General features: G+C 40.3%; 2 protein-coding genes across 2 annotated transcripts; both read left to right on the top strand.

Moving 5' to 3' along the window:
* The first annotated feature begins 269 nt into the window (after window positions 1-269).
* lrrn1 (leucine rich repeat neuronal 1) lies at window positions 270-15,142 on the top strand. The gene is made up of 2 exons (XM_058632692.1): window positions 270-796; window positions 12,002-15,142. Exon 2 carries the CDS (start codon window positions 12,151-12,153, stop codon window positions 14,302-14,304), a length of 2,154 nt encoding a protein of 717 aa, XP_058488675.1. The 5' UTR covers window positions 270-796; window positions 12,002-12,150; the 3' UTR covers window positions 14,305-15,142.
* Window positions 15,143-24,585: 9,443 nt separating this feature from the next.
* On the top strand, window positions 24,586-26,905 carry setmar (SET domain and mariner transposase fusion gene). The gene is made up of 2 exons (XM_058632021.1): window positions 24,586-24,711; window positions 26,038-26,905. The coding sequence occupies exons 1-2, from the start codon at window positions 24,592-24,594 to the stop codon at window positions 26,815-26,817; spliced, it is 900 nt and encodes a 299-aa protein (XP_058488004.1). The 5' UTR covers window positions 24,586-24,591; the 3' UTR covers window positions 26,818-26,905.
* The last annotated feature ends 548 nt before the right edge of the window (window positions 26,906-27,453 follow it).

Below are 27,453 nucleotides of genomic sequence, written 5' to 3'. Positions count from 1 at the left end.
GTGATACACTGCTTTTAAGTGTGTTGGATATTACTTCAGTGTTTTTGCATGGAAGAGGAGGATCAGAGAGGAGACTGCCATGTGCCATCACCACCCACCCCCCAACTTACTCCACCCCCACGGCCCCCGCACACTTCCCCTCCACCCTCCACTCGTCACCCTGTGCCCCCGTCGCCCTGTCTCCTCTCTTTGTTCTCATCACCAGCCCAGAGGAGCAGATGGTGCTCTCTCTCTCTCTCTCTCTCTCTCTCTCTCTCTCGCTCTCTCTCTCTCTCTCTCTCTCTCTCCTTTGCTGTGCTTGGTCGACAGTGACAGACAGACACTCTCAGCCAATCGCCTGCTGGAGAATCAGCTGACTCTTCTGCACAGCGCCAGGTGTTTTCATCATTTTCCGTCTCCATCCAAAACAGGAGGAGCAGCGGTACCGGGCGTCAGAGCGAGCGAGGGAATTTCGGTAGCGAGCGTTGAAAAAAAAACAACAACAACAAATAAAAAGAAATCGGTCGCTAAATAGCGGTGGCGGTGGTTTCAGGTCTGCAGCAGGTTTTTCGAGGTCTCTGATTCTCTGCATAGCGAGCGCACCATGCGTTTTTCCCCCAGAGCGCCCTGGGACTGAGTGGATACAAGCCGCCTGGATACAGGAATATGTGCCATCATACGCCGCTTGATGAACCCGCTCTCGTGGCACAGTAACATTTATTTTTGTTCGGTTATTGTGTGTCGACGCGTACCTGGGTAAAGAAAAGGGAAAAAGGAGCAGTGCGCACGGAGACATCGGGACTGGAATGCCAACAAGGTGAGAGCCAGCAGCTTTATCTGCACTAGTTTATTACAAAGCTGCACGTTTTGTGTAGAAATGTTCCATATCGTTTAAAAACAACTATCAAGCCTCTGTGCTGCAGCAAAAATAACGTGCGAAATCAGGGACTTTGGAAATGATTATGTTGCCGTTCATCAGACATCTCTCTGCAAGGACGATGCAACGAGTTGTATTGAATCAGAATGCAGACACACTCAAGGACACAATCTCTCTCTTTTTTTATATATATATATAAATGCAGTCTGGCTCGAGCTGCTCTCCAGTTTTCACATTTGAAGTGTTGACCTCATAGAACACACACATGTATATGACAGCTTCTGTACATGTGTTATCAAATGTATCGGCTGTGACCGATGCGTCAAATGATGTTCCACAGAAAACAAACTTTGATCTCGTTGCGGTAAAGACTTGGCTGTTCCAGCAGGACAGGAGGAGGTTGCGTGCTTTTGTGCGCAGCAGCTTTGCGTAAATGTGATTTGCATATTAAAATGTCCAAGTGCGTCGGCAGATGTCTCGATCCATCATCTGTTCTGAGCCAAAAAAAACAAAACAAAAAAAAAAGTCTCGGAGTCTTCCTCGGGGATAAAGACAAGGACCTGTGTTAGTGAGAGATTTGCTGCTGCTGCTGCTGCTGCTGAGAATGAGGCTGCATTGGCAGGGGGTCCATTGTGATTCACAAACGCTGCTTCTGTCGCTGCAGCTGTTGCGCTTTTGTGGTGGAGACTGCCGACTGGCATCATCTAACTTCAGAGGAAAAGGGGGCATTTAGTGTTAGTTAAGATGACAAAGGCATTTATATCTGAGCATCATTTATTTATTGATGGAATCATTCCTGGATCACTGCTCTGGTCTCTTCTCTGTGTGGTCCTCTGGGTTAAAAGTGAGTTTTGGTTCAGCAATGACCAGGAAATAACAATGGGGCAGATATTCTTGCACATCGCCATACAAACATACACACAATAAGTTGATCAGGGTCAATTTCCATTATCGGGATAGTTGTCATGTTTTACATGACTGAGTCACCAACATACAGTTGTAGTGATTCATTTTTGAAGAGCCACCAGGAGGAGCCTGCATCTTTTTAATTTAATTTTAAGATTCTTGTTTTATCTTTAAAATGTTGGATTTCCTTGGTAACCAAAATAGTGTTTATTTCTTATATATCTAGTAACAGAACATATGTTCCCTCTTTATCTGTTAGCTTTCAGGAGACTATCTATCTATCTATTTATCCAACGATCTATCTAGTATCTGTCCGTTTGTCTATTTGTTTTGTTGGACATTGTTGGACATAAATCGTTCACACTTTGTCTTGATTGCTGCTGTGATGCTGTTGCTCACTTTGGCAAATTTCCAAGCAAGCAGAAGGCTATTTCTTTTTATTCTGTTGCCCCAAGGGGACATTCTGCAATCTCACACACGCACACACACAGTGTTTGCTTATCTTTACTCTTCATGAACCTGATTATCAGAATCATTAGACTTACAGCCAGAGATGATCTTACAAAAGAGCATGTGTGCTGCAGGTGTCTGTGTGTGTCGGGTGGGGTTGTGGAGACAGCAGAGACTGTGGGGGGGGGGGGGTAAATTGTTCCAACCCACACCCCACACCCCAACCCCCATACAACATTTAGGTCCCTGGGGCATAAAGTAGGCTGAGGCGTTGGGTTATTGAGCTCAAGCCTTTATTCTCAGATAAGAAGGACTTAGACATCATTAACCCTTTGTCTGTGGGCAACAGACACGGTAACAGTTCAGCTCACCGTGACCTCAAATTTGTCTGAGACAACACATGTCTTTATGAGACGCACATAAATATTTAGTATGTGGCTCAGATTGACACACCTGTTTGGTGGTGAGTGTGTGTGTGTGTGTGTGTGCTCAGTCAGCCAGAGCTGACATTTGCCTCACATATAGGTTTGTGTAAAATGAAAGCATCACACCGACACATCAGCTAATGAAGTTAGAATGCAGCCTGTAGATGTTGCAGTAAAAAAAACAGATGGCTGTGGCTCAGGTGTAGGTAAGTTATAGCCTCTTCCCCACTGGTGAAAAATCCACAAACACCTGCTCACATCTGGGGTTTGTCTGCAATAGGAAGAGGTCAAATTGTTCTGTGATAGACTCAGGTTTTTATCGGCTCTGGCTCTGATCAGCAATAATGTTAACATCACACTCAGGTAAACGCAGTCCTTTTTACTATCGAATACTTTATTTTGACAGTCTGCTCACAGAGTCTGCACTTATCTTTTCCTGTCTGACACTGCGATGTGCACTGGATCGAAAATAATTTTTGTTTTAAAGATGGACTGAATTAAAAGATACGAGTTAACACACCCTGACACCATCAGCGCCCCTTTAATGGGGCTTTTCTTTTTATTGTGTGCTGCTCACGTATCTTATTTACTGTGCATTTGTGACATCAAACCCAACTGTCGGGAGAAAATAACAACAGGAAGGCAAACAACTAAAAACTGCATTTACCTGCTTATTTTGGTGTAAAAGAGGTAAAACTGTTAGTTAGAAAGTTGATTTGTCCAAGAAGCTCTACCAGTGGAATAAGATGGGCCGTATTCATATTTGCTTAGTGTTGCAGACACATCCTGACTGTCTGTGCTTACTATTGAAGCATATAATAATGCAAAACACTGTATCCTACATTTCCCACGATGCAACATGATAGCTAACACATAATATATAGACTCAATCCCTTACAGAGCCACAAAGGACATGATACTGCAGGTGTCTCCTGAGATAAATGTGTAAAAGGGACATAGTGCTCCTTTAATCTAGATTGTCCTTTATTACTCCCACATTGTGGAAATGTATCAACATAAGTTAAAGGTATTTGCATATAAAGGAGACTGTTTACTGATGTCAACAAGATTAGTCATACGTTAAGAAACATCCAGCAGCGCCGGCAATAACAACTAGACCTACAGTCATTTTAATTTTGTAATAATCTCAAGAAAGGTTTTTAAAAATGTATTTTTTTCAGTCTACTCGAGAGTCCATTACCAAAATATATTAATTTCACGATAGCATAAAACAGGAAAAATAAATGAGCGTAATTTAATAATTCTCCTTATAAATGAATTGATTTGTCATTTCTGTTCATCACTCAGAACTTCTTTATTTTACCTTTTAGACTGTAGATTGCTTCTCTTACTATAATGAAGAGTTTTGAGCAGCTGCTCCACTAACAATTAAGTGCGCCTACTCCCACAGCTCTTCTCAGTCAGCTGAGGTTTTCCAAACAAGTGTCCACGGAGATTTTGTCCGTCCAGTTTGAGTGTCAACCACTTGGCGAGCAATCAAGCTGCTGTTTAATCAATAGACTGACATGAGAGCAGCTGATGACAAAGTAGCCCCGTGACCTCCAGCCAAGTACAAGACCCAACATGTGTCGTATTTTGTGAAATCAGCAAGCACATACAGGCTGCATCTGCTAAATCTGTACTTGCTTGTATAATAGTGTTATTATATGACAGTAAAAACCCAGCAGTGTGTGCTGGTGCCTCAAAGTAGCTTATTCAGATGCTGAAAAACAAACAAATGGGTTTTCCTGCTTTCACATATTTTGCAAGAACTTTTATTTTGGACTTTTGTCTGCAAGACACATCTGAAGTATGGCTGGTTCAAAGTAATGTAAGGCATTACGAAAAGTGTGAATTGGGGTTGCGATGGTTTGCCGTCTTTTAAAAAGTGCGTCCCCTTGTGAAAAGTTTGAGAAACAGTGGTCGAACCAGTTCTTTTCTAATTTCCCTGCCCACAGAGAAAGTGTGTTAGGCTGCCATTATTTATATTCCTAGTTCTTGGATGTACATAACTACCAAAAGGGACAACTTACTGTGTTTGAAGAAGATTGGTATTCACTGTATATTTTGCTACCCTTCTACTGAGCCTATTTTCCCATTCATCTGTCGACAACACAGGACACAGATGTGTCTCCTCTGTGTAACAGATGGATGAGCACACTTCTACAGGAATAATTAAACAATAATAATACAAAAAACATGAGCCAATCGCTTTTATTCATTTTCTTTGGAAGGTGTCGACCAAAGTCTGATTGGATTGTGTTGTGTCTCAGGACGCTGTAATGCATTTTGTTCTATATTTATTTTGGTACTCAGGCGGACTTAGAATTGGGGGTGAAATAGCATTGGCTTTTTTGACTTTGTATATTCGATGTATTTTATATTTAATTTCGCCTGCTTGTCTCGGTGGCTGTCTTTTTCTGAATAATAAACTCTAGATTGTTTCCTTGTAGCTCAAGTTCTGTCGTCTAATTCAGTAGTGTCTTTGTCACGTTGCTTTTGCTCCCATTGTGACATGATGTGTTCATATGAGTTCCCTGGGGTTGTTTATCTCGCCCGCTCCCCCTGTAATTTGTTTTCCCTCATCGCTCAGTCTCTATCGTTATCACATTTTAGGAAGAATTTCATTGATGATGATCACGATTGTACTCAGACAGAAAATGAAGATCTGAGTCCACAGAGCTAACAACAGTTTAGACAAAACCATATCTAGTTTTCTTGTGATATATGACGACTTTTCATTGTTCCACCACATTCACAAACATCAGCCATGGTGACACAATGAGCTTGGAATAAGGATGGTACGTTTACATGCATGTTTGATCTTAGTCGGACTAAATCAATAATTCTGATTTCTGAATGTCATGTTAACGCAATAGTCAGACTATAGTTGAGCAAATCGATTCATAGTCCGATTACTCCTGCATGTTTTAGCCATAGTTGGACTGGAGTGGGAGTTGGCGTTTTGCACATGTGCCAAAATTTCCTCTTTGACCCAGAAGTAGAAGGGGACGACGTATAAACTGCAGTACCGTCTTTCTTCTGACAACACAGCAACAGTTTGTCTTTCTGTGACGTAAAGGTCAACAGGAAACGGATTCAATGCACTCTAACTTATAGAGAGATGCAGCGCCACCTACAGCGATGGAGTATGGAGTACATGCATGTATACTCGAACTCAACGCAAGTTGTCCGATTGCCTGACTTAGTCGGACTGTGGCCTTAGCTCGATTAAACTGCTGCATCACAGCAGAGCTTCACACTTCACATGGCCAGATACTTCTCTGTGTCGTTTTCATTTGATGTAGCCTGTTGAAACTATGTGAGTTCACACCACTATGGTTGCATTAATTAACCAAAGTAACTGCAGAACACTTGTTTAATATCCCTGGTTTTGGAATTTGTAAATATTATGCTTAACATTATTGTTATTCACTTTAAAATATGTAGTTTGTTTCTTACTAAAAATGTATGGTAGGGATATTGGTTTTAAGCAATTTTTTGATGTTGATATTATCTATCATAATTATTTTTACCCAAGATAATATCGTTTCAGGGCCTCAGGCAGTTCCCTTGTTGCACTGTTCCTGCCTGGATGAGTGAAGTGTGCATCATTATTAGCGCAACAGTCTCACAATAGGTCAAATGGAGCTTGACTAATATGAAAAAACTATTAATACGCTACAGTACCACCTGCAGAGGTGTTCCATTCTATCACACCTCAGAGCTGCGCGGTAAAACACCGGGCTGCCAATTTACAAGTTGTATTTCAGTATCGCACTATAACTGACGTTTTTCCAATGGCAGTGACAGGAGTGTAATTTCATGGCATGAGATGAAACTGGGTGTTGTCATGGCTGTCAAATGTGGTCAGAGTTGAAACGGTGGCTTTGCATTTCGGCTCCTGTTACCTGGAGACAGCGTTGTGCTTCTAAAGGAGTTGTCAGCCTGGAAGGAAGCCCAGAGATGTTGGATCCTTATCAGTAATAATGACCAGTTATTCTCTTCAGAATAACGTAATACACAAACATAAAGTTGTCAAGCAAGTTTGGCATCGTTAAAAACCTGAAGCTACTTTATAAAATGTGAAACTCTGCACTGATTTAGAGTTTATTCCAGTCATATAATATTGTTTCTTTGTTGCTTTTATATAAAGTCATCAATTAGTTACATTACAATATGAAATATCTGTTGCGTGAAGTCTCATATGTGATCTTCCTTTAAGAAACATTTAACATTTTTATGCATTAGGAACCTGTTTAATTTAAACTTGAACATTAGGAATTATGGTTAATAAGAGTCTTCTTACAGTGAATCATCAGCGACGTCATCTCATTGTGGAAATATAATAGAAATCAACAGAGCACCGCATAGATAAATAATCTTTGGTACAGCACAGGGCTTTAATGACAAGCAAGCATTTTGAGTGTCATGATCGTTTTTCATCTCCCCTTCTCCCTCGTTTAATTGACAGTTAAGTACTCTGTGTGTGTTTGCGCAGTGCATAAACATGATATTGGTAGATTGAAGCATTGTTTTATTGCTAAAATTATGTTGTGTCATATATTATTATTTAATTATTTCCCCAGCCCCACATTCAAGTAACAAAATAAACGGATTGTGTTTAAGTAATGGCAGTGAAGGCAGAGGATGGTGTGTGGGGGCTTTGGAAGTGGCTGAATAGTTCAGGGTGAATAATGGAGACATCAATTTGCTTTTCCACATTAGTGCACCCATATTAGTCTGAGGATAAACACTGGTCCCACTAATGTGTGCTGTGTTTGATTAGACTCCTTCTTTAAAAAGAAAAGTAAAGCATACGACTGCAGGTTGTGATAAAAGCTGTTTGTATCCTCTTCACTGGTTGAGGTTTGGCTGTGTTTAAAGCCTTTCCTGCCTTTGGTGCTGTCAACTGTTCTTCCACCTGCTGTGTGTTTTAAGCTTTCCTGTGGTTGTAGGGATCATAATAGACCTGCACTGGATGTTGACACAGATTTAGTTTCAGTCTTTTAAGCGCTCATATAGTTACATCAGAACATTTAAAACCCACATTCCCTACCTTTTTTTTATTATTATTTTTCGTGTGCAGTATTAAACTTTGTTTTGTTTTTTGAAATACTTAATCTTAGAAGGGACCACAGACAAAACTGTAAGTACTGACTGAACAGACATTAAAGTCATCTTTGGGAAATGGCTGAGAAACTACTCTGCCTTGAAAGTTTGATCAGACTACACTTTTTAAAGCCATTTTGCAGATGGCTTTATGTTTATTTAAGTACACGTGGAGGCCATGTTTTAATATATAAATAATTTAAATAATAATTTACTGAAATTGTGATCTGAGCTTACAATGTAAAAATGAGTCACTGTATTCATCATTTTAATGAAAACATTAATTTTCCCTTGAAATTTGATTATATTCTGTCAATTATTTACTTCCTGACGCTCCTGTTGTTCGACTTTGGTCCATAAAAAAGTCATCATCAATTTTCAATTGTCCTGGACATTTTTTTGACAGAATAATGCTAGAAACTATTTGACCATTCCATTTTATTTCAATATAAAAGGGACATTGTAGTATATAATATAATAAGGTGTATTAATATCTTCATTTGTAGTAACAACTAGCAACTGTTAAAGCAGTTGTTTTTTTTTCTTTTTGGTCTATATTGTATTTAATTAAAATTCTAAACAACTTGTTTCTCTCCTGGGTTTGAATCCCGTGCATTACCCCTGGGCTAATCTGCTCTTCAGTATCTCCATCCACTAATCCTGACTGGTGCAGCTCTCGCCTCAGTATAAAGTGCTAAAGCTTGAAGACGAGATGCTGTACTATCCCTGTTTCACCCATGCTCCGCCCTGTCCCACAGGGAATCTCCAGAATAGGAGGAGCAGAGATGTGTTGATGTCTCTCTGGTGCTGTTGCCGGGCAGTTTTCATTCAGATGAATTAGTCAGCGCTCTTGTTTGAAAGCCTCTTAAGTGCTGTCTTCTTAAGCTGGTGTTGACCACAAAGCCGTGTGCTGGAGGAGGCTGTGGTGCTGTGGTCCTGCCCGCACAGCACGGTTGGATGCCGCCTTTAGTTAAAAAAAAGGACCCAATTGAGTCGTGGGATCTCATAGGTGTTGATGTAAGATTCTGCAAGGTTTGATAAGGAAGTGTGGGTAATCTAATCCTGTGACTAAGAAATGCTGCATTGATACATACAGTAGGTAGGGTTTATGTGCAGTATTACTGGTGAACAGATTTATTAAGTGGGTCACATGTCTGTCCAGAGGATGAAACATAAAGAATGGTCACTTTAAAGGCCCAGCTCAAGGTGTGAAAGGTCAAAGGGTTGTTAAAGTGCCCCTTGGTTCAGTTTTTATGCCAGACAGCAAAAAAAGTATTCGCAAATCTAAGTGCATTGCATGAGAATCTGGAATTTAGTGTGTAATTTAAGGAGTGTCATTTCCTGAGATTCTACAGCTAATACACCAGCTGCTACAGTGTGTGTGCTCTGCTGCATCCCAGACAGTAAAGTACACTTGGCCAAATTTAGATCAGACCCTGGGGCAATTCACATCTTTTGTGCACACTGCACACAAATTAATTATTTTAACTAGAGTGTGTGGTCAAAAAAGAGCATCGAGAGCGTTGTGTTTTTCTGGGTGCGCCCAATGCCGTCCAATGTTAAAGTTTCAAGTGACATTACATTACATTACATTACATGTCATTTAGCAGACGCTTTTATCCAAAGTGTCTTTGTTACTTGGGCTAACTTTTCTGAGTCAGAAATAACCATAGAACTCATCGTCATCCAGCCAAAGCTCCTGAAATGAAATTCTGTGTATTGTCTCTGGGTTTGAGTAATAGGATGAGCCCAGACACCGCAGGTTTTTCTGCGTCAAGCAGCAAAGCTACTGTGAGTGGAAACAGGGTTCTGATTGCATTGTTTTCTTTTATTTACCTCTCAGATCAATGTGTAAAGTAAAGATGTAGTGCATAACTTTTAGATATAAACAATTGTCTCTTATATTGTATGAAAGCTGTAGCTTTTATGTAGCTGCACTATGGCTGGTTAACACCAAGACAAAGTGCTTCCCACAAATGTGATCGTTTGTTATTAAAATTGCTTCCTGAGCAGATGTTTGAATATGTATCTGCATGTGCCAGTCACGGCTGCTGTTTCCTGAATGCAGTCAAAGGACAGATGAACAACACATAACTTAACCAAGTGCAGAGAAGGAGAGAGAGAGGGGATGGGGGAGAGAAAATTAGGTCATGCAGGGTTTTAGAGACCGCAGACTGTTTTGGTAATTGCTCAAAAATCAACAGGGGGCGATAGAGGTTCCGTACTGGAGCTTTGAGTCAATGCCACAACTTCACTGTCATCTCAACAACAGATGTGACAGGAGTGTCATTGCACGGGGCTTTGGTTAAAATCTCTTGGCTTCTTCGATGGGTTTTTCATTTCTTTTTAAAATGCTGCATATACACGGCCCATACATGTGGTAGTTGGGTCGGACCAACTAACAGCCAGAGAGACCTCCTCCTCTGTAATGTCTGAAGGGTGTGCATCAGAGTGGAATTACTTTGTTCCCTCAAGCCCAAAGTAAAAATTGCACAGAGGGGGGAAATTTAACTAGACTTAATAGTGCAGGTGTGAAAGTTCCTAATGGAAACAGCCCTCCATGCTCCAGACACAGTATAGTGTCATCTTATTTTTACCAGCTTTACCATTTTCACCATCTTTGTTTAGCATATTCTAACAAAATGCTGGAACATATTGTTCTAGCGCAAGAGATTTCTTTTAGATTTTGCTGATATTTTCCTGTGAGTGAGTATGAAGTCATATCATTATTAGAGCTCATTCATGAGGGGAGCATCAATATTTGTGAAGGATCTGACGATCGTTCACAGATCTCACTTAAAACCACTTTTGGTGGTGCAAGAGTTAAAGTCAGTTCATTCAGAATTTGGACATATGACTCCAGACAATAAAATGGTGTAAAACTAACATAGTTCAAGTCACACCATAATGTTTAGACATCTGTAATGTGCTCAGACAAAGGAAGGGATTTAATACACTGACACTAAGTAAAAGTAAAAAGTGACTGGAGTAGTTTTACTGCCATAAAGCTTGCAGATACCCACAATGATAACACTTTTTTGCAGTCCTTTGAAAGAGCATTTGGCGAGGTTTTGACAGGAAATAAGATCTGTGTGTGCCTATCTTTAAAAAACAAAATACACGCCTTTTTTTTTTTAAAGTTTGCCCTAAATACAGAATGCTAAAGATGATGTATTAAAAATTAAAATTTGGCTTTGAGGCACAGCACATGTTAGTATCTCATAGTGTTTAATGATGTTCGGAGAAACTAATGATCAAGTCCTTCTGGGCCAGTTGGGGAGATGAAAGCCCTCAGTGGGATTTGATCGGTTTCGTTAAGAGCAGAGTTTTGTGAATGCATTGTAATGAGCTCAAATTGCATTTTCTCAAAACCGTCGATGCCGTACATAAACTCGCAGTCTCACAAGGATAAAGGGGATGCAGTTGTTGTTGTTGCTCTTCACAGTCAGTCTATTGTCTTCAGTAATTTCTGCATTTACAAGAAACATGACAGATTATGTGACGATTCAGCAATTGTGAGGCTGTATTCACAGTGGTGCTTTGAATTACAATTGTAATGTATTGTATACCCACATGCCTACTACATCATAGCTCGTCTATCAACCTGTCAGTATTTCATGTCCATCCCTGTCCCACTTTCTATGGCAATAGTTCTGCCTTTACGGTCACGATGGGGCTTGGACTGTTTAATGACAATTTTAACAAAATCGACAGGATAAATTATAGAGAACCTCCAGTGAGTCCATTTCATGCAGCAGAAACATTCCTGTGACTTTGTCAAAGAGATCTGGCAAATGGAACAAGCATGGTCACAGAAATCTAAATAGCAAAACCTTATTACTACTGGGTTTATTTATTTGTGTCTTTTTTTATTTGATGTCTTTGTACTCATATTTTGACTGTGAAGCACTTTGTAACTTTGTTTTGAGAAGAACCAACTATTATTACTCTTAAATTAATAATTATTACCACGATTGTATTGCATTTGGTAATTAGCACTAACATAATACAGCTGACATTGATGGGGATGGAAACATTAATCATGAAGGTGTTAAGTCATAAGTCATAAGTAGAATACAAATAATAATTTTGCTGAGGTATTTTACTCAATACCACAAACAAATTAGCACCAGGATAAATTTGATAACCCAGATTCATTTTACATTCACTATGCACTTTGAACTCTGTTCTTAATGAAAACACAAGACAATGATTTATATACAAAGACTTATATATTTTTTATTTTTTCCAGATCATACTGCAGCTTCAGGATCTTGATGTGAAATTCTACCACTGGATTCATCCCCTGATCATTTCATTGGACTGAAAGACATAACCACAGCTGAGTCTGGTTGATGACTGTAAAGCCCCCTCTCCCAAAGACACCTGTTCCTCCCCAGCATGGCTAGACGGAGTTTAGACTGTTTTCTTCTAGGCCATGTTCTTCTTGGCCTGATCTTGGCATCTATAGGACTATCCTTTGTCCAAAGCAATGAGTGCCCCCAGCTATGTGTGTGCGAGATCCGCCCTTGGTTTACTCCTCAGTCCACCTACAGAGAAGCCATCACCGTGGACTGCAATGACCTCCGTTTAACACGCATCCCAGGCAACCTCTCCAGTGACACTCAGGTTCTCCTCCTACAGAGCAACTACATTGCCAAGACCAATGATGAGCTGGATCAGCTCTTCAACTTGACTGAGCTGGACTTGTCCCAGAACAACTTCAGTAGCATTCGTGATGTTGGTCTTAACAATATGTCGCAGCTCACCACTCTTCATCTGGAGGAAAACCAGGTCACAGAAATGCCCGATTACTGTCTGCAGGATCTCAGTAACCTGCAGGAGCTCTACATCAACCACAATCAGATCAACGCCATCTCTGCCAATGCCTTTTCTGGGCTCCACAACCTGCTCAGGCTTCACCTCAACTCCAACAAGCTTAAAGCCATCAACAGCCAGTGGTTTGAATCAACACCCAATCTAGAGATCTTGATGATTGGTGAAAATCCTGTTGTTGGAATAATAGACTTTAATTTCAAACCCTTGGGCAACCTGAGAAGCCTGGTTTTGGCAGGAATGGATTTGACAGATGTCCCAGGAAATGCCTTTGTGGGACTTGATAATCTTGAAAGCCTCTCTTTCTATGACAATAAATTGGTCCACGTTCCTCAGAGAGCTCTGCAAAAGCTACCTAACCTCAAGTTCTTAGATTTGAATAAAAATCCAGTGCATAAGATAGATGAAGGAGATTTTAAGAATATGTTGAGGCTGAAGGAGCTGGGTATAAACAACATGGGAGAGCTGGTTTCCATTGAGCATTATGCTTTGGACAACCTCCCTGAGCTCACTAAGTTAGAAGCTACAAACAACCCCAAGTTCTCTTACATCAACCGTCAAGCCTTTCGTGATGTTCCTGCCTTGGAGAGTCTAATGCTTAACAACAATGCCTTGAACGCCCTCTATCAGTCTACAGTGGATTCCCTCCCCAACCTACGGGAGATCAGCATTCATAGCAACCCTCTTCGCTGTGACTGCGTCATCCAGTGGATGGGCTCCAACAAGACTATCGTTCGCTTTATGGAACCTCTGTCTATGTTGTGTGCCATGCCAACAGAGGTCAGAGGTATGCACGTGAGGGAGATGCTACAGACGAACTTAGCAAACCAGTGCTTGCCCATGATTTCTCATGACACCTTCCCCAGCCACCTCAATTTGGACATTGGCATGACCGTGGACTTGGACTGCAGAGCCATGTCCCAGCCTGACCCTGAAATTTACTGGGTGACACCTATGGGGAACAAGGTGATGACGGACACCCTGTCTGACAAGTACAGCCTCAACAACGAAGGGACATTGAGAATTTCTTATGTCCAAGTAGAAGACTCGGGCAGATACACGTGTGTCGCTCAAAACTCAGAGGGGGCAGACACGAGAGTCATAGCTATACGGGTAAATGGCACACTTTTAGACAACACCCAGCTCATGAAGATCTATGTCAAACAGACGGAATCCCACTCAATCCTGGTCTCCTGGAAGATAAATTCCAACGTAATGACCTCCAACCTCAAGTGGTCATCCGCCACCATGAAAATTGACAACCCACATATTACTTACACTGCCAGAGTACCTGTGGATGTCCATGAGTACAACCTCACCCATTTACAACCAGCAACTGAGTACGAAGTGTGCCTCACCGTCTCCAACGTTCACCAACAAATGCAGAAGTCGTGCGTGAATGTGACAACAAAGGAAGCAACCTTTGCTGTGGAAGTGTCTGACCAAGGGACCAACACTGCTCTCGCAGCAGTCATGGGATCAATGTTCGCGCTTGTCAGTCTGGCCTCTTTGGGTGTGTACATTGCTAAGAGGTGGAAAAGAAAAAACTATCACCATTCCTTGAAAAAATACATGCAGAAAACCTCATCAATACCACTGAACGAGTTGTACCCACCTCTGATCAACTTGTGGGAGGCAGACAGTGAGAAGGAAAAGGAGGGCTCTTCTGAGACCAAACCTAGCCAAGTGGACACCACACGCAGCTATTACATGTGGTGAAACCTACTAACTCTACAGTCAGAGATACAGGGACACGTTTCTTTCAGGAGCACAAATATACATATTTGCTTGTTTGTGTAAAAGTGAACATTTTTCTCTTTGTTCCTTTTTTTCGGTGGTTCTCGCAGACTTGCTCTTTGAAGCGATCAATGAACCGACACTTTCAGATTTTTTTGTTTTTTCACAGTCTTTTTACCTTTTTGCTCATTTACACACGCATAATATGGCAGCTTTATTTAGCCTCCTGGACTCAGCAGTCACTGTGCTTTATTTTTAGTACCTGTTTTAATGAACACAGCATGAGCATTGTCACAGATTCAGTATGTGTGAGAAGAGAAGGTGCTGAGATCTGACCTGTTTTTGACCCGTTTTCTCTGGCAGAACGTTTAGAGACTGCAATCTTTCTTTCTCTTGTAAAACAGTTTCACTGTTGACTGTTGTGCACTGAAATATATACAGTATATATATATATATATAGATATATATATACGAATTTGTCTATCAACTGAAATATAAGCTGACAAAGTACGTTTAGACTTGATATACCGTCTATTGAATAATGTTAGCAATTCTTCTGTAATGTTGTATCAGCTATGACTTATTTTTTGTACATTGAATAAAAGTATGTTTGATTTAGACTTTTATGTTTGCAGAGCAACTACTGTAAACCAGCAATAGAAATATGAATGTTATCAACTACGTAGATGTAAGGCTTTTTACATTTCTTAAAGTTTTTTTTCTTATTTTGCTAGAATATGTCTACAGTCACTCATTTTGTTGTGGTTTCCGCACACAAACATGTTGTTATTGAGAAGTTCAATAAAATCTTTTTTCCTCATATTTTTTAACCATGATTTCAACACCAGGTTCATTTTTACAATGTGTACATGCCGTTCATTTTGTTGCACTGTGTTTTTAATTAAAGTGCTTGGGGGAAACAGACATTCACGGATTGGCAATAAAGGTTATAAGTGTAACTTGTTATTGCATCTCATATACATTTTGGGAGTTTATTCACGGGGGGGTGGCTGCAGGTGCAGACTTCAGCATGTTTGCCTTTGCAAAGCAATTATCAGTGAATAATTTAAATTCCTGCACTGGTAGAATATAATTGCAACACAATATGCTCAGGAGTGTATACAGTAAGCTCAAAAACAAATGTAGTACTTAAAATATAGTGCCTGCATCTGTTTTTTTATATATATATTTTAAGCAACAATCTGCATCTTCACAGCTTTAAAAAAGGAGGCAACATAGGGACAGTAATGCAACTGTGATGAGATCAATGAAGATGGTGATTATAGATAATGGAGTGTTACAGCAGCTACAGACTACAGCAGTATTTTTCTTTTAGCTCCGACCTTCCCTGCTAGCGTCTTTCAACTGTTTCATATTCTCAGCGTTTTTCTTCCAAAGGGATTTTATTCAAAATTATTCATCATGGTGTCATTTTCAGTTGATATAGCATTAGAGGTAGCTTTCCTTCGTCTTTTGTCAGTCTGTGTTCTCTGCAAAAAAAACAAGAGTGAGACATAAATATGTTTTGTTGCCATCAACGTCTCAGCAAGGTCCATCACTCCACCACAATGTAATTTCCAGTCTCAGTGGCTCAATGTCCACAAAATTGGATTTCCAGTGGGAGCCCAGACGCTCTGTATGTTTCTGAAGTTGACTGTCAGCACTGAGCTTTGTGGCACAATCACACGATCTCCATTTAGTCCCCTCTGACAACATTCTCATCCTCTGGCACGGCCTTTCTGCTCCTCACTCCTTGCTGGAATGGAGACAGATAATCATTGCGAAGGAAACAGTGCACAATTCATTAGCAGCTGTTTAAATGTGATCAGTGAGATCATGCAATAGCTTTTGTGTGGACTTTTCTGAGCAGATAAGAGATGCAGCATTGATTGTGACATAAATGCATTTAATTGAGCTCAAATTTAGTCTGTAAACATTTTAAATTTACATTCATTTCCAGTTTTAAGCAGATATACACACAGTAAGACATTCACAATTGGTTTATGTGATAAGCACATTTACCAAAATCAAGTATATTAACAAATAAAATGCCATTTTTATAATTAATTCATGCTCTTCAGTATAAAAGCCCTAATAATAAAGCGTCTTAAATCAGTCCAACTGTTTGAAGACATAAAAAAACATGTAACATCATATAATATGTAGCTATGTAGCTATGTTCTAGTAGTATATGCTCTCAGTCATTCAAACCCTAACCCTAACCAAAGCAGTTAACCAAAATGTACTCTGCGTAAAAGTAAACAATCTGCTCATTAATGCTGAAAACCCGGGTTTAAATGTCTTACTTGTACTGTATATCGTAGGTGAAGTCCCTTGATCCCATATGTCACTCTAACGTCAGTCGCTGATAGCGATGCTGATGATAAAACTGATGAAACTCTCTCCTCTCTGGCTGCAGCTCTTCTTCATGTCAGTAGATGCTGTAGGAAAAATGTCAGTTAATGTCAGTGACTCTTTAGGGAGTCCTGTGTCCTGTGCTGACAATGGTGGACAGAAAAGGGCAAACAGGCTGTGGTTTTGCACAAAAAAAAACCCTTCTGCATCCCTTTATCTGTACAGAGCAAGAGCACAAAAAAAAAACCTCCATAAAGACTCAGTGTGCAGCCTGAAACACCGGAAATCATCTCATTGGGACAGCTATCAATGAACGCTTTTCAAAGAAAGTGCTGGATCCTGCAACATGTCCCATCCCAGTGGCTTGTTTCCATGACAACCCCTCCCTCTATCCACTTGAGGGTGCTGGTGACCAAGTGAAAGACGTCCCCAGAGCCTGAAATACCACTGACAAGGTCAGCACCCTGCAGGTGGGAAACCACAGAAGCATCTTGTATGCTTTCAAAGGTGCGGAGCGAAGGAAGCTCAGTTATTTTGCGATAAAGGTGAAGAAAAACGGCACAGGAGTATCAGTGTGTGAATGTGGACACTGGTGCTCACTGTGGGCCATGCGTTATTGCCCATTTTACTCTAAATTAGAACATAATTTACGATCATGTTCGATTGAAGAAGACCTGCAACATGCCATTGAGAGCATTAACTGATCGAGAAATTGTTAAGTGCCGTTATAAATCAAGCGAGAAGTAGAAGCTAATTTTCTCGTAAATGGAGTTCTTTTTACATCCAGCAGAGTCGCCTGCTGGTTGTTACTGTAACTGCTACTTCCATACAATTTCCTATTCTTCACTTTTCAAACCTAAAGGCTTCATCCATTTATGATACAGGGTCAATACTTTACTGTACAATACTGTGCAAATGTAGAATAACAGCATAAACCAATGAGGAAGGAAGAGTGGAGAGAGTTGAGAGAGAGAGTATAAACACTGTAGTTGTCTAAAGCCATGGTTCTCAAACGGTGGTATATGTACCACCAGTGAGCTTCCTGTGGTGGTACTGGTGGAGGAATTCTGACTGGAGCGTGTAGAAAATGTACAGAAGAGTAGGACAGAAAAAAAAAATACAACAGCATGAATTGTGAGATTGAAGTCAGATTTCTGAGAAAAAAAAAGTTTGAATACTGAGATTAAGGTCAGATTTCTGAGAAAAAAAAAATCTGAATGCTGAGATTAAAGTCAGAATGCACAGTCTCACCATTAGACGACACAAATGCTTACCCACAGGACATTTAAACGTAGTCTTGAATTATCTCAAGTCAGCCCAGTGGCTTCCGTTGTGTCTGAATTTTTATCTTTTCTTTTCTCTTACATCCATATACGTATCTAACACAGATGGCAATTAATTAAAAATGTAGGCAGAAAGCAAGTCTGAATCAGAAGCTGAAGCTCTCCAGCCCTTTAAACTGTAACAGACTGAAAAACAGAGGTTAACAGCTTCTTATAATTTATAGAGTTTGTGCACTGAGGAGCAAACTTAAAAAAATAGAAGCTTATAAGGTGAATTTCTGAGAAAATCCAAAGGATGTGATTGTGTTGCTTATGTACCATAATTCCTCAATCCATCTCTTAAATTCTCCCACAACACCAAATTATTGTCTGATGTTAAATTTAGAAATGGAGTCCACTTCCAGCACAACACTGACTCCAACACAAAACTCACGTACTGTAAATTATCCACATAATTATCTGTTACACTCACACATTTTCATAATCATCGTCGTGAAGAATGAAGTCAATGCCTCATCTCCAAAAGTCGATAAGTAGGGCAATCCATGAAATAGTTGTAAAGTTGATTTAGGCCTTAATCTGGTTCTCATCATGTAAACAAGCATGTGTTGTAAAATAGCACATTTATTCGTAGCATGAGGGTAAACTCAAGAGAATATTGACAGCTGGTGAGGTACAACACCATGACATGTTGAGTGCAATTGTTTTGTCACCATAAAGTGTGATCCTTGAGCGAGCAGCATTTCTTGGCAGCAGCTGGTCCATAAATAACACAACACACAGGGATGAATAAATACCCCAGTTATAGAAAGGAAGAGCATGTGATAACAACTGTGTCTACACTCTATTTAAATCTACTAAAATGTTTAGTTTTTAAATAAATGCCCAGAAGTTTCTTTTGGAAATCACTGTTATTAATTTTGTTTCTTCCATTAAAAAGCAATTCAATTGTCCAATAGGTCTGTTATCTTTGGCTGGATTTCCCACATACTGTAGCTTCTCACGCACTCAAAAGAGTTAGAGTCAGTTGCCAAAAGAGTTGGCAACTAAGTGAATCCCTAACAGTAGGAATATTCTATTGGCAACAGTAAGCAAAACCGAAATAGTGAGTTGGTCCCCCACTCAAATGGAAAACAAAATAAAATATGTCTCAGCTTTACAGCATCCTCTTCAGATTACACTCATCACAGATCAGTTAGTGTAGTGGTTAGCACTCTGGCCCGACTAAAAAGCCTGGGCCGATCAGGCCTTTTCTGTAGCTGCCCCTAAACTTTGGAACTGTTTACCCATGGAAATTAAATCCACCAGTGAACATTTTAAATCACTTTTGAAGACCCACCCTTTCTACTTTTCCTTCACTTCGGGACACTTCAATCTAGAGTTTACCATTTTACTGTTTTACTTTTATGTTTTTATTGATTTTATGTTTTATATTGCTGTGCCTCCTGCATTTTGGTCAACCCTGGTTGTTTTTAAATGTGCTCTAGAAATAAAGTTGACTTGACAAAAAGATGAGTACAAAATAACACAGGAAGTGCATGACAAGACATGAGTGACTTTAACTAAACATAAAGAGACACAAAGGACAAACATGAACAAATGTGAAGCACTAAGCATGATTAACATTAACATATGTGACGAGACAAAACACATGTTCTCCCCGTGTGTGCGTGGGTTTTCTCCGGGTTCTCCGGTTTCCTCCCACAGTCCAAAAACATGCAGATTAGGGGATTAGGTAAACTGGACACTCTAAATTGACTGAAGGTGTGAGTAAATGGTTGTTTGTCTCTATGTAGCCCTGCGATGGACTGGCAACCTGTCCAGGTTGTACCCTGTGTTTCACGCTGTCAGCTAGGATTGGCACCAGCACCTCGCGACCCTCATGTGGAGGATAAAGAGGTAGAAGATGAATGGATGAATTGTTTGCACAGTCCTTCTTTGTCTCTCTCCCTCTCTCTCTCTCTCTCTCTCTCTCTCTCTCATGCATACAAATACACAATTGTGATAAGAATTTGCCAGGTTTGATAGATGCAAACTTTGAAGGCATGAATGCAGACCGTCTCCTGGAAGGTAAACACCGAACACCGTCATAGCACACCTTCATCGCTCCATATTAGTTTTTCAATCAGAATGCAAATGAACAATTTCGAGAACACTGAAAACGAATGTGAAATTGATGGCAAAACAAGTGCCGCATTTACAGCATGGCACAGCCCATGAAGTAATGACTTCCCCCGGTGTCAAAAGAACATGACACTCTTCTTTGTGTCAAACATCTGTCGACAGTCTGTAAAACATGATGCAGAGCTGATGTCATTGGGACTGAAATAATGCAATAATAAAATAATGACTGTGTGCAACATAGAACCACCAGCAGCGGATGATGTTACTCATTGTTTACCTCTGTTACTGGAGGTCATTATTGTTATCACATTGCCTCTGAACCAACCGAATAAAGGAGGGACAATGAGCAAAGACATTGCCGTAGAAGGCTGATAAACATTATGCATCGCTGTAAAGTTAATCATCTGTTAACCACATAATGAACAGTTGGACAGAGTGTTCTGCTGTTTTCTCTCAGGGGCTAATTAAAAATCTTTGCTTTTTGCCTGCAGCACACTGTGAGTGTGAGTGTGTGTGTGTGTGTGTGTGTGTTCAGTCTCTGTGTCGACTGACGCAGGGACGCACAAAGCTCATTCTCTTCCTTTTTTTTTAGACATGCCGTACTGTAGCTCCAACAGTTGTGTCTTTAACAGAAATAACAGACATAGTATGAAATGGAAACATGTACAGTGCGAGTGAACTGAGTGAGTGTTTTATAATAATCATACACTCCCCTGTGATAACTGTCGTGAAGGTGAAACAATAAGAGGACAACACAATCAAAGGTGGCCTCGCTCCATTACTCTGTTGATTGGAGGGTCATCAAAACAGTACTCTTAAACTGAATGTGATTGTGTGTGTGTGTGTGTGAGAGAGAGAGAGAGAGAGAGAGAGAGAGAGAGAGAGAGAGAGAGAGAGAGAGAGAGAGAGAGAGAGAGAGAGAGAGAGAGAGAGAGACCTTATGCTGCTTTTGACTTTTCTTCAAGCACAGATTTGACATTAGTAGTAAGTTCAGAAAAGGCTAAACATCTGTTGACCCAGGAAATTTAATTTCCTTTTTTCATTTACATTCAACCATGAGTGTGGTTTCACTGTTTTTTGAAATTGTATGATGAAGAAGAAGAAGAACAAGAACAAGAAAGAAGATATTAAATAATCATAATCCTCTAGTGCCACCAAGAGCGGATGTGTACGTGTGTGTGTTGCTGCTGCGTTCCGTTGTATTTTTTAATTTCTGCGTCCATGTGAACACCTGATGAGTGGATTTACACAAACATTTTGTTGGATATTCGTTGTTGTCAGACTGATCAGGTGATGCTGGACTTCCCAGTAGAGCCACTGTGGTTGATTAACATGTCTTGAAGATGACTTGTCATGTCTCTGCCCTGTCAGGATGAACTGATAAGATTGCAGTAATCTCCTGATCTGTCATCATTAGGTTACCTCCGTTATGGACAGCGGCCAGTTTGACCAGTGTCTCTCAGTGTGGACTTCACATGTTCTCCCTTTGTGTGTGTGTGGGTTTTCTCCATCTTCCTCTACAGTCCAAAGATGCAGATAACTGTAGTTATGCAACTACATTTTTAGTAGTAGTCACTTTGGGGACAAAACAAAAAGCGTGTTGGTTTTGTGAAAACACACTTTTTTCATTTCCATGTTGATGACATGACATTGCAATCATTCTCCACATCGAGTGGCACAAATGGACTTCTCACTGATTCATTCCCATTTCATATCTGTGAGGATGCTGAAGGTCGGACATTGTAGACATATGGAGCCAGGGTAGTTGTATGATCGTGATGAGGTAATAAAAGTCAACGTGCGCACCTTTTCCTATTACCACCACTGACAACTGCAATAATTACAACACACTGCACTGAGGAAATTGGAAATATATGTAAAATGTGTACTGTGACCCGGGGGGTTCAGCTGCTCCTTTTGTTTACTGCATCGTCCGTTGTTCATAACCAATGACTGACAGGTTGTTGTCCAGGAGCTGAAGTAGCCAGCGTGATTTGAATGTTTAATACTGACGACACAACAGAACTGGGGTTGCAAAAGACACAGTGACCATTTGCAAAATGATTGTCTGAGGTGAGACTCTTTTGTCGCTTCACAGCACCATGGCCTTGTTGAGAAAGTGTCTACCGTTTATTATACTCCATTCAAAACTTACACAGTGACCTGGTTTTGTTGGCTAAGTGGAATCAGACAAAGAGGCATCGATTGGATTGGAAGAATGGGAGCCTCTTGAGAGATTCAGCATCTTTACAGGGAGCACGCCTGGTTGGCTTGATGGCATGCGCTGTGGAGATTATGCACTGTTTTTCCCTTTTGTTTTGTAAATCACTGTGAGACTTGATTTTTTTTTTGCTTGTTTTCGTCGTGGGAGTGAAATGTAAAAATGTGATGCAGCGATAAACACCCATTGATCTCGGCTGAAGACAAAACCACATGTTAGTGGATGTTTGGACACACATCCAAAGGACCAAAGGGCTTAAAGGAATAGTTCAGATTAGTGCTGCCTTGTTGGACATGTGCCAAGGCCCAGCATAAAGCCTTTTTGGCAGGGCTTGCCGAAAAGTGACTGCACCCTATGACTCTAAATTGGTAGGTGTTACATTCTCTGTCTTTTCAGCATAAGCAGTACAGTAGAGGAAACCAGGTGCATGTACAGTGAGTTCCCGCCGGGGCAGTCTTTCACTTCTATATTCTAATGTTGGTTGGTTGGTTGATAATACAGTACTTTACTGTCAAGCAGTTAAGTCTGAAATGTGACTCGCATAAAAGCTGTTCCATTTGCTTTAACTTAAATAAATGAATAAACATGAGCTGCATTTGCAGACATTATCTCATTGTCACTGTGAGTAAAGGCTGAATAATGACACAAGTCCTGTCTTGCTTGCTCTCACTAAAAATGTGAGTGGGTTTCTGTAGTATCTTTGGATCTCTTTTGTTTTTTTTTCCCTACTCTTGGCCCAAGGAATACGGGTTATGTTATGTTAACATGTATTGTTATTTTTGCTTTTGTATGTGTGTAAGTTTTTGTTTATATATACGAAAATTCCTTAAATGAAACACAAGCTTCACTTAATAACTTGTGTGTCTGCCTAAGTCTGCAACATCTTAAGAATAATGTTTATGCATTCTTTCTTTATGCTTCCTTTGCTGTCTTTGACTAACTCAGTGGAGCAGTCACAAAAAGCCCCTTCAAAATCTCAGGGGTCAACTAATCGTGATTATGCCTACTCGAGCCGACGAAGGCAAATTAGGGGAAACCTTTGAAATTTCCTTTGTTCTCCAGAGTCAAAGCAGACAAGAGTGCATAGAGTGGGCCACAGCAGAGTCTCCTAACAAGCTGGGGGGAAGTGTTGCAGCCATTTTGAGGACAAGTCAATCAGGACAGAAGTAGAAGGAGATCTGGACTGTTGATCTCTCCAGGGGACATGTTCTAAGCCTCAGTATTTGTGTGTGCGCGTGCATGCCACCATGTCCGTGGAGGGTGGAGTGGCTCAGTGGTTAAGACCGGTACCCTGTGTGCAAAAGACTTCATAGTGGCAAGTTCAATTCCACCCCTGGCTGATTGTACTTAAGTCGCTTTGGATAAAAGTTTCTGCTAAATGACATGTAATGTAATGTGTCCCACTGAGAACATTTTTTGACATTCGAGACAGAATTTGTTCGTCCGTCCTGTAGAAAATGAACTCATGACCTTGACTCCTGTTGCTCTCATGACCCTTTTCCTCTCATTTACTGAACATGCAAACTAATACCAATCCTTTCTTTATTTTGGCCTGCCATCTGCAGGTGATATGGCGTTACTGCTGATGTTTGACTTAAATCTACTTCAGAGGGTCTCAAACTTTTAATACCACCTGAGAAAAAAGGTGTAGCTCTTGAAGTAACTCCATTATTGCCAACGTTAAAATACAGTGGTATAAATAGGCCGAGCAGAGTCAGCTATGGACGCAGATTTATTCCCAATAAGACACTATGCTCTCACTATGTGAGGAAGATCACCATCATTTTCCTCACATATACTTCAGACCCTGATAGAGTGAAATTAGATTAAGTTATTAATCTAATTTTCACACCCTTTAATCTAATCTTTTATATTAATATAATTATTATTATAATAATGATTATTATTATTGTTGTTACTATTATTATTATTATTATTATCATTGGTAGTAGTAGTAGTAGTGGTAGTAGTAATAGGTGCCATCTCTGTCAGTATCACCGTAATTTGTGTAGTTGATGTATTTATTTTGTCTCTCTCTGTGTGTGTCTTTCATTTAATGTCCGTCTTTTGTCCATATTGTTTATGAGTTTGTATTTTAACTGTTGTTTATCTTACTGTCATATGATGCCGTTCGAAATGTATTTGAATGTTCAATATTCACATTAAAAAAAATAAAAAAAAGGTCACAGCATTGTAATAACCTAAATGTGTCACCAGAGGGAGCTAGTCTCTGATTCTGGAACCGGAAGCTGCAGCTTTGCTAACATCCGCTATCCCCGCACAAATATGAACACTGCTGTAGTCAGTGGTGAACGTGATGTCGTTGAAGATCTTAGTTCGGGTTTTGAAAATGTTCCTGTTTTAATTGAAAAGAGCTCAGCGGTGCTGACTTCTCCTGAGTTTCAGGTAACGTGAACGCAGCGTCGTGTTTTACAGCTGAGCCTGAGTTTGTCTGGTTTCATGACGGCGAACACCGTTGTAGTCATTTAAATACAGGAGTGGAGTTATTTAAGGGTTCCAGTGGAACTTTGCTAAAAAAAAGTAAAGTCGATGCAGATTTACCTTCATAACACAACAATCTGTTTAACCACAATCTGAAACTATTTCCGTCCTGTAGACAATTTTTATCTTTAATTAAATGCAGACATTTTACTTGGTATTATATAAATGAGTATTGTATTATATAAATTGAGAACTTTTGCTGTTTGTCCCTAAAACTCAGACTGAACAAGTCGCTGCTTTTACAGCAGATGGCAGTTAATCCTCACAGTACACAGCCACGTCTCCTGACTGCAGTACTGTATAGGGAATTCAAAAATAACTGTCTCTGTAGAACCAGAGGAGTTGTCCTACTTCACATTCCTTACTCATTTTTCTCTACAACAGTGCTTCTTGTGTGATTTTTACAACTGTATGCATCATGGGCCAGCACTGCTGCTGTATGTATACAGCAGCCAACTGCATTTGAAATATGTTTCCTATTTATCATTATATATTAATTGTAAAACCAAGAAACAATGCAGAGGACGTAACTCCAACTCTCAATATCTGCAAGAAGTCTATGTATAATTAACCATTTCTTTGCATATCTCAAAGTATAAGGTGTTTATTTTTCCCAGATAATTAAGGGACACATACAGTATCTCTTTGTATTGTAATTGTAATTAGCAATTGTACCTGAAAATAATGCAGTTCTCAATTGTCTTGTCCCTAAACCAAAATGAATCGGTTTTAATGATCTAGTCATCGATGAACTATCGATTAATCCAGTGATTGTTTCAGTCCTGATTATAATTTACATTTAATTTCACTCTTATACACACATCTTTTAGAGTTCAAGCAGCCCAGCTGTTAATGAGAACTCTCAGCATTCTCCTCTCCCACGCGTAGTAACTAATAATTGAGGTGACAGTAGCACAGTGGTACAGCGGGTCGTCTTTCAAGTGGAAGGTCATTCGATCCCCAGCTCCTCTAGTCTACGTGCTGATGTGTCCCTGAGCTAGACCCAGGAAGAAAATAATTTTACTTTACATTATACAAAGACAAGCAGCAGGATCTTACTACTAAGAACCAGTGAGTGTTCATTCGTCAATCGTTTTTAAACAATTTATTTATTGCAGGTTGTTTTCTTTTCTGCCAAGCAACTGACTGTTATTTTATCACAAATTTAAATATTAGCAAACATATGTTGGATTTGGTTTTAATATACTCTGATTCCATTTCATTTTGCAGTATTCCCCAGACAACGTTGAGGGACCGGGATGCATCATTGACCCCAGTGAAGTCACCCTTCCTGGATGCTCCTGTCCTTCTCATTCCTGCTGTCCTGAGACCTGCTCCTGCCTCCAAACCCATGGACAGGTATATGGTGGTGATGGCAAACTGCTAGATCTCAGGCAAACAGACTCTGGTTACTGCTCACCTGTGTTTGAGTGCAATGCCCTCTGCACCTGCAGTGACTCCTGCTCCAATCGTGTGGTCCAGCGAGGACTGAGACACAGACTGCAGGTTTACAGTACTGAGAACAGGGGTTGGGGAGTCAGGACACTGGAGTCAATCCCACATGGGACATTTGTGTGTGAGTATGCAGGAGAGGTGATCAGTTTTGAGGAGGCCAGACGCAGGCAGCTTACCCAGAGATCTGAAGAAAATAATTACATCATAGCTGTGAGGGAGCATGCAGGTGCAGACTCCGTTACAGAGACGTTTGTGGACCCAGCTGTTGTGGGAAATGTAGGCCGCTTTCTCAACCATTCCTGCCTGCCCAACCTCTTCATGCTACCTGTCCGTGTGCACTCTGTGGTTCCTCGACTGGCTTTGTTTGCTGGACGGGACATCGATGCACAAGATGAGCTGACGTTTGACTACTCAGGAGGATACAGTAACAAAACTCCTGTAGAGCTGCCGTCCAAACTGTCCAACAGGGCAGACGCACTTCAGAGGAAAGTGTGTCATTGTGGTGCCAACAACTGCACACAGTTCCTTCCACTGGATTTATCTATTCTCAGCTAAAAACTTGAAAGGAAGGGGAAATTATTTTTATTTTGGCAGAAATTGTAAATAAAATAATTACATTAAATTATTTATGGGTGTACAATTACCTGGTTGTATGAATCTTTATTTTTACCCCAGAATTAGTCTTTTTTATTATTATTTATATCAGGAGGATCCACAGAGGCCGTCACTGTGGATGACCATGTTTTTATAGTAGCCCACAATGGACAAACTAAACGTCTTTTGAGTTTTGATGCTAAAACACTTGGAAGGGGAGGGCACAGTGAGAGATATTCATCTGCAACATACACCTTTTTACATACCTTTTAAAAGATAGTGTCTGTGTCATGTCTTACCTGCTTGACTTTCAGTTTATCTATACTCTTGGATAATTTAATCTCACCATGTTGTAACTCGTTGCTCTGTCCCCATGCATTTGCAGACTTAAAGCTGCCATCATGCTCGGGTAAATCGAAGTCTCATTTCTCACACAGAACATGAATCTTGAAGGAGCAGGGGAATCGTGTGCACTGCTGAGGTATTCTTTTTTTTTAATAGCTATATAGGCTGCAGAATTGATCTTTGCACCTTTTTTACAGATGCCAAAGCTCTGTGTGTGAAGACATCATGACTTTGTCATTCCATCAAATGTAT

Source organism: Solea solea, chromosome 6 (assembly GCF_958295425.1).
Source record: "Solea solea chromosome 6, fSolSol10.1, whole genome shotgun sequence".
Taxonomy (NCBI): Eukaryota; Metazoa; Chordata; class Actinopteri; order Pleuronectiformes; family Soleidae; genus Solea; species Solea solea.
This window is presented reverse-complemented; position numbering and strand designations above follow the sequence as displayed.

What these genes read in the sequence shown, in the direction of transcription:
- setmar (XM_058632021.1), top strand. Translation starts at nt 24,592, where the DNA reads ATGAACACTGCTGTAGTCAGTGGTGAACGTGATGTCGTTGAAGATCTT. An exon ending in TGACTTCTCCTGAGTTTCAG is followed by an intron (nt 24,712 to 26,037) that starts GTAACGTGAACG and finishes TTCATTTTGCAG; the next exon opens with TATTCCCCAGACAACGTTGA.
- lrrn1 (XM_058632692.1), top strand. Translation starts at nt 12,151, where the DNA reads ATGGCTAGACGGAGTTTAGACTGTTTTCTTCTAGGCCATGTTCTTCTT.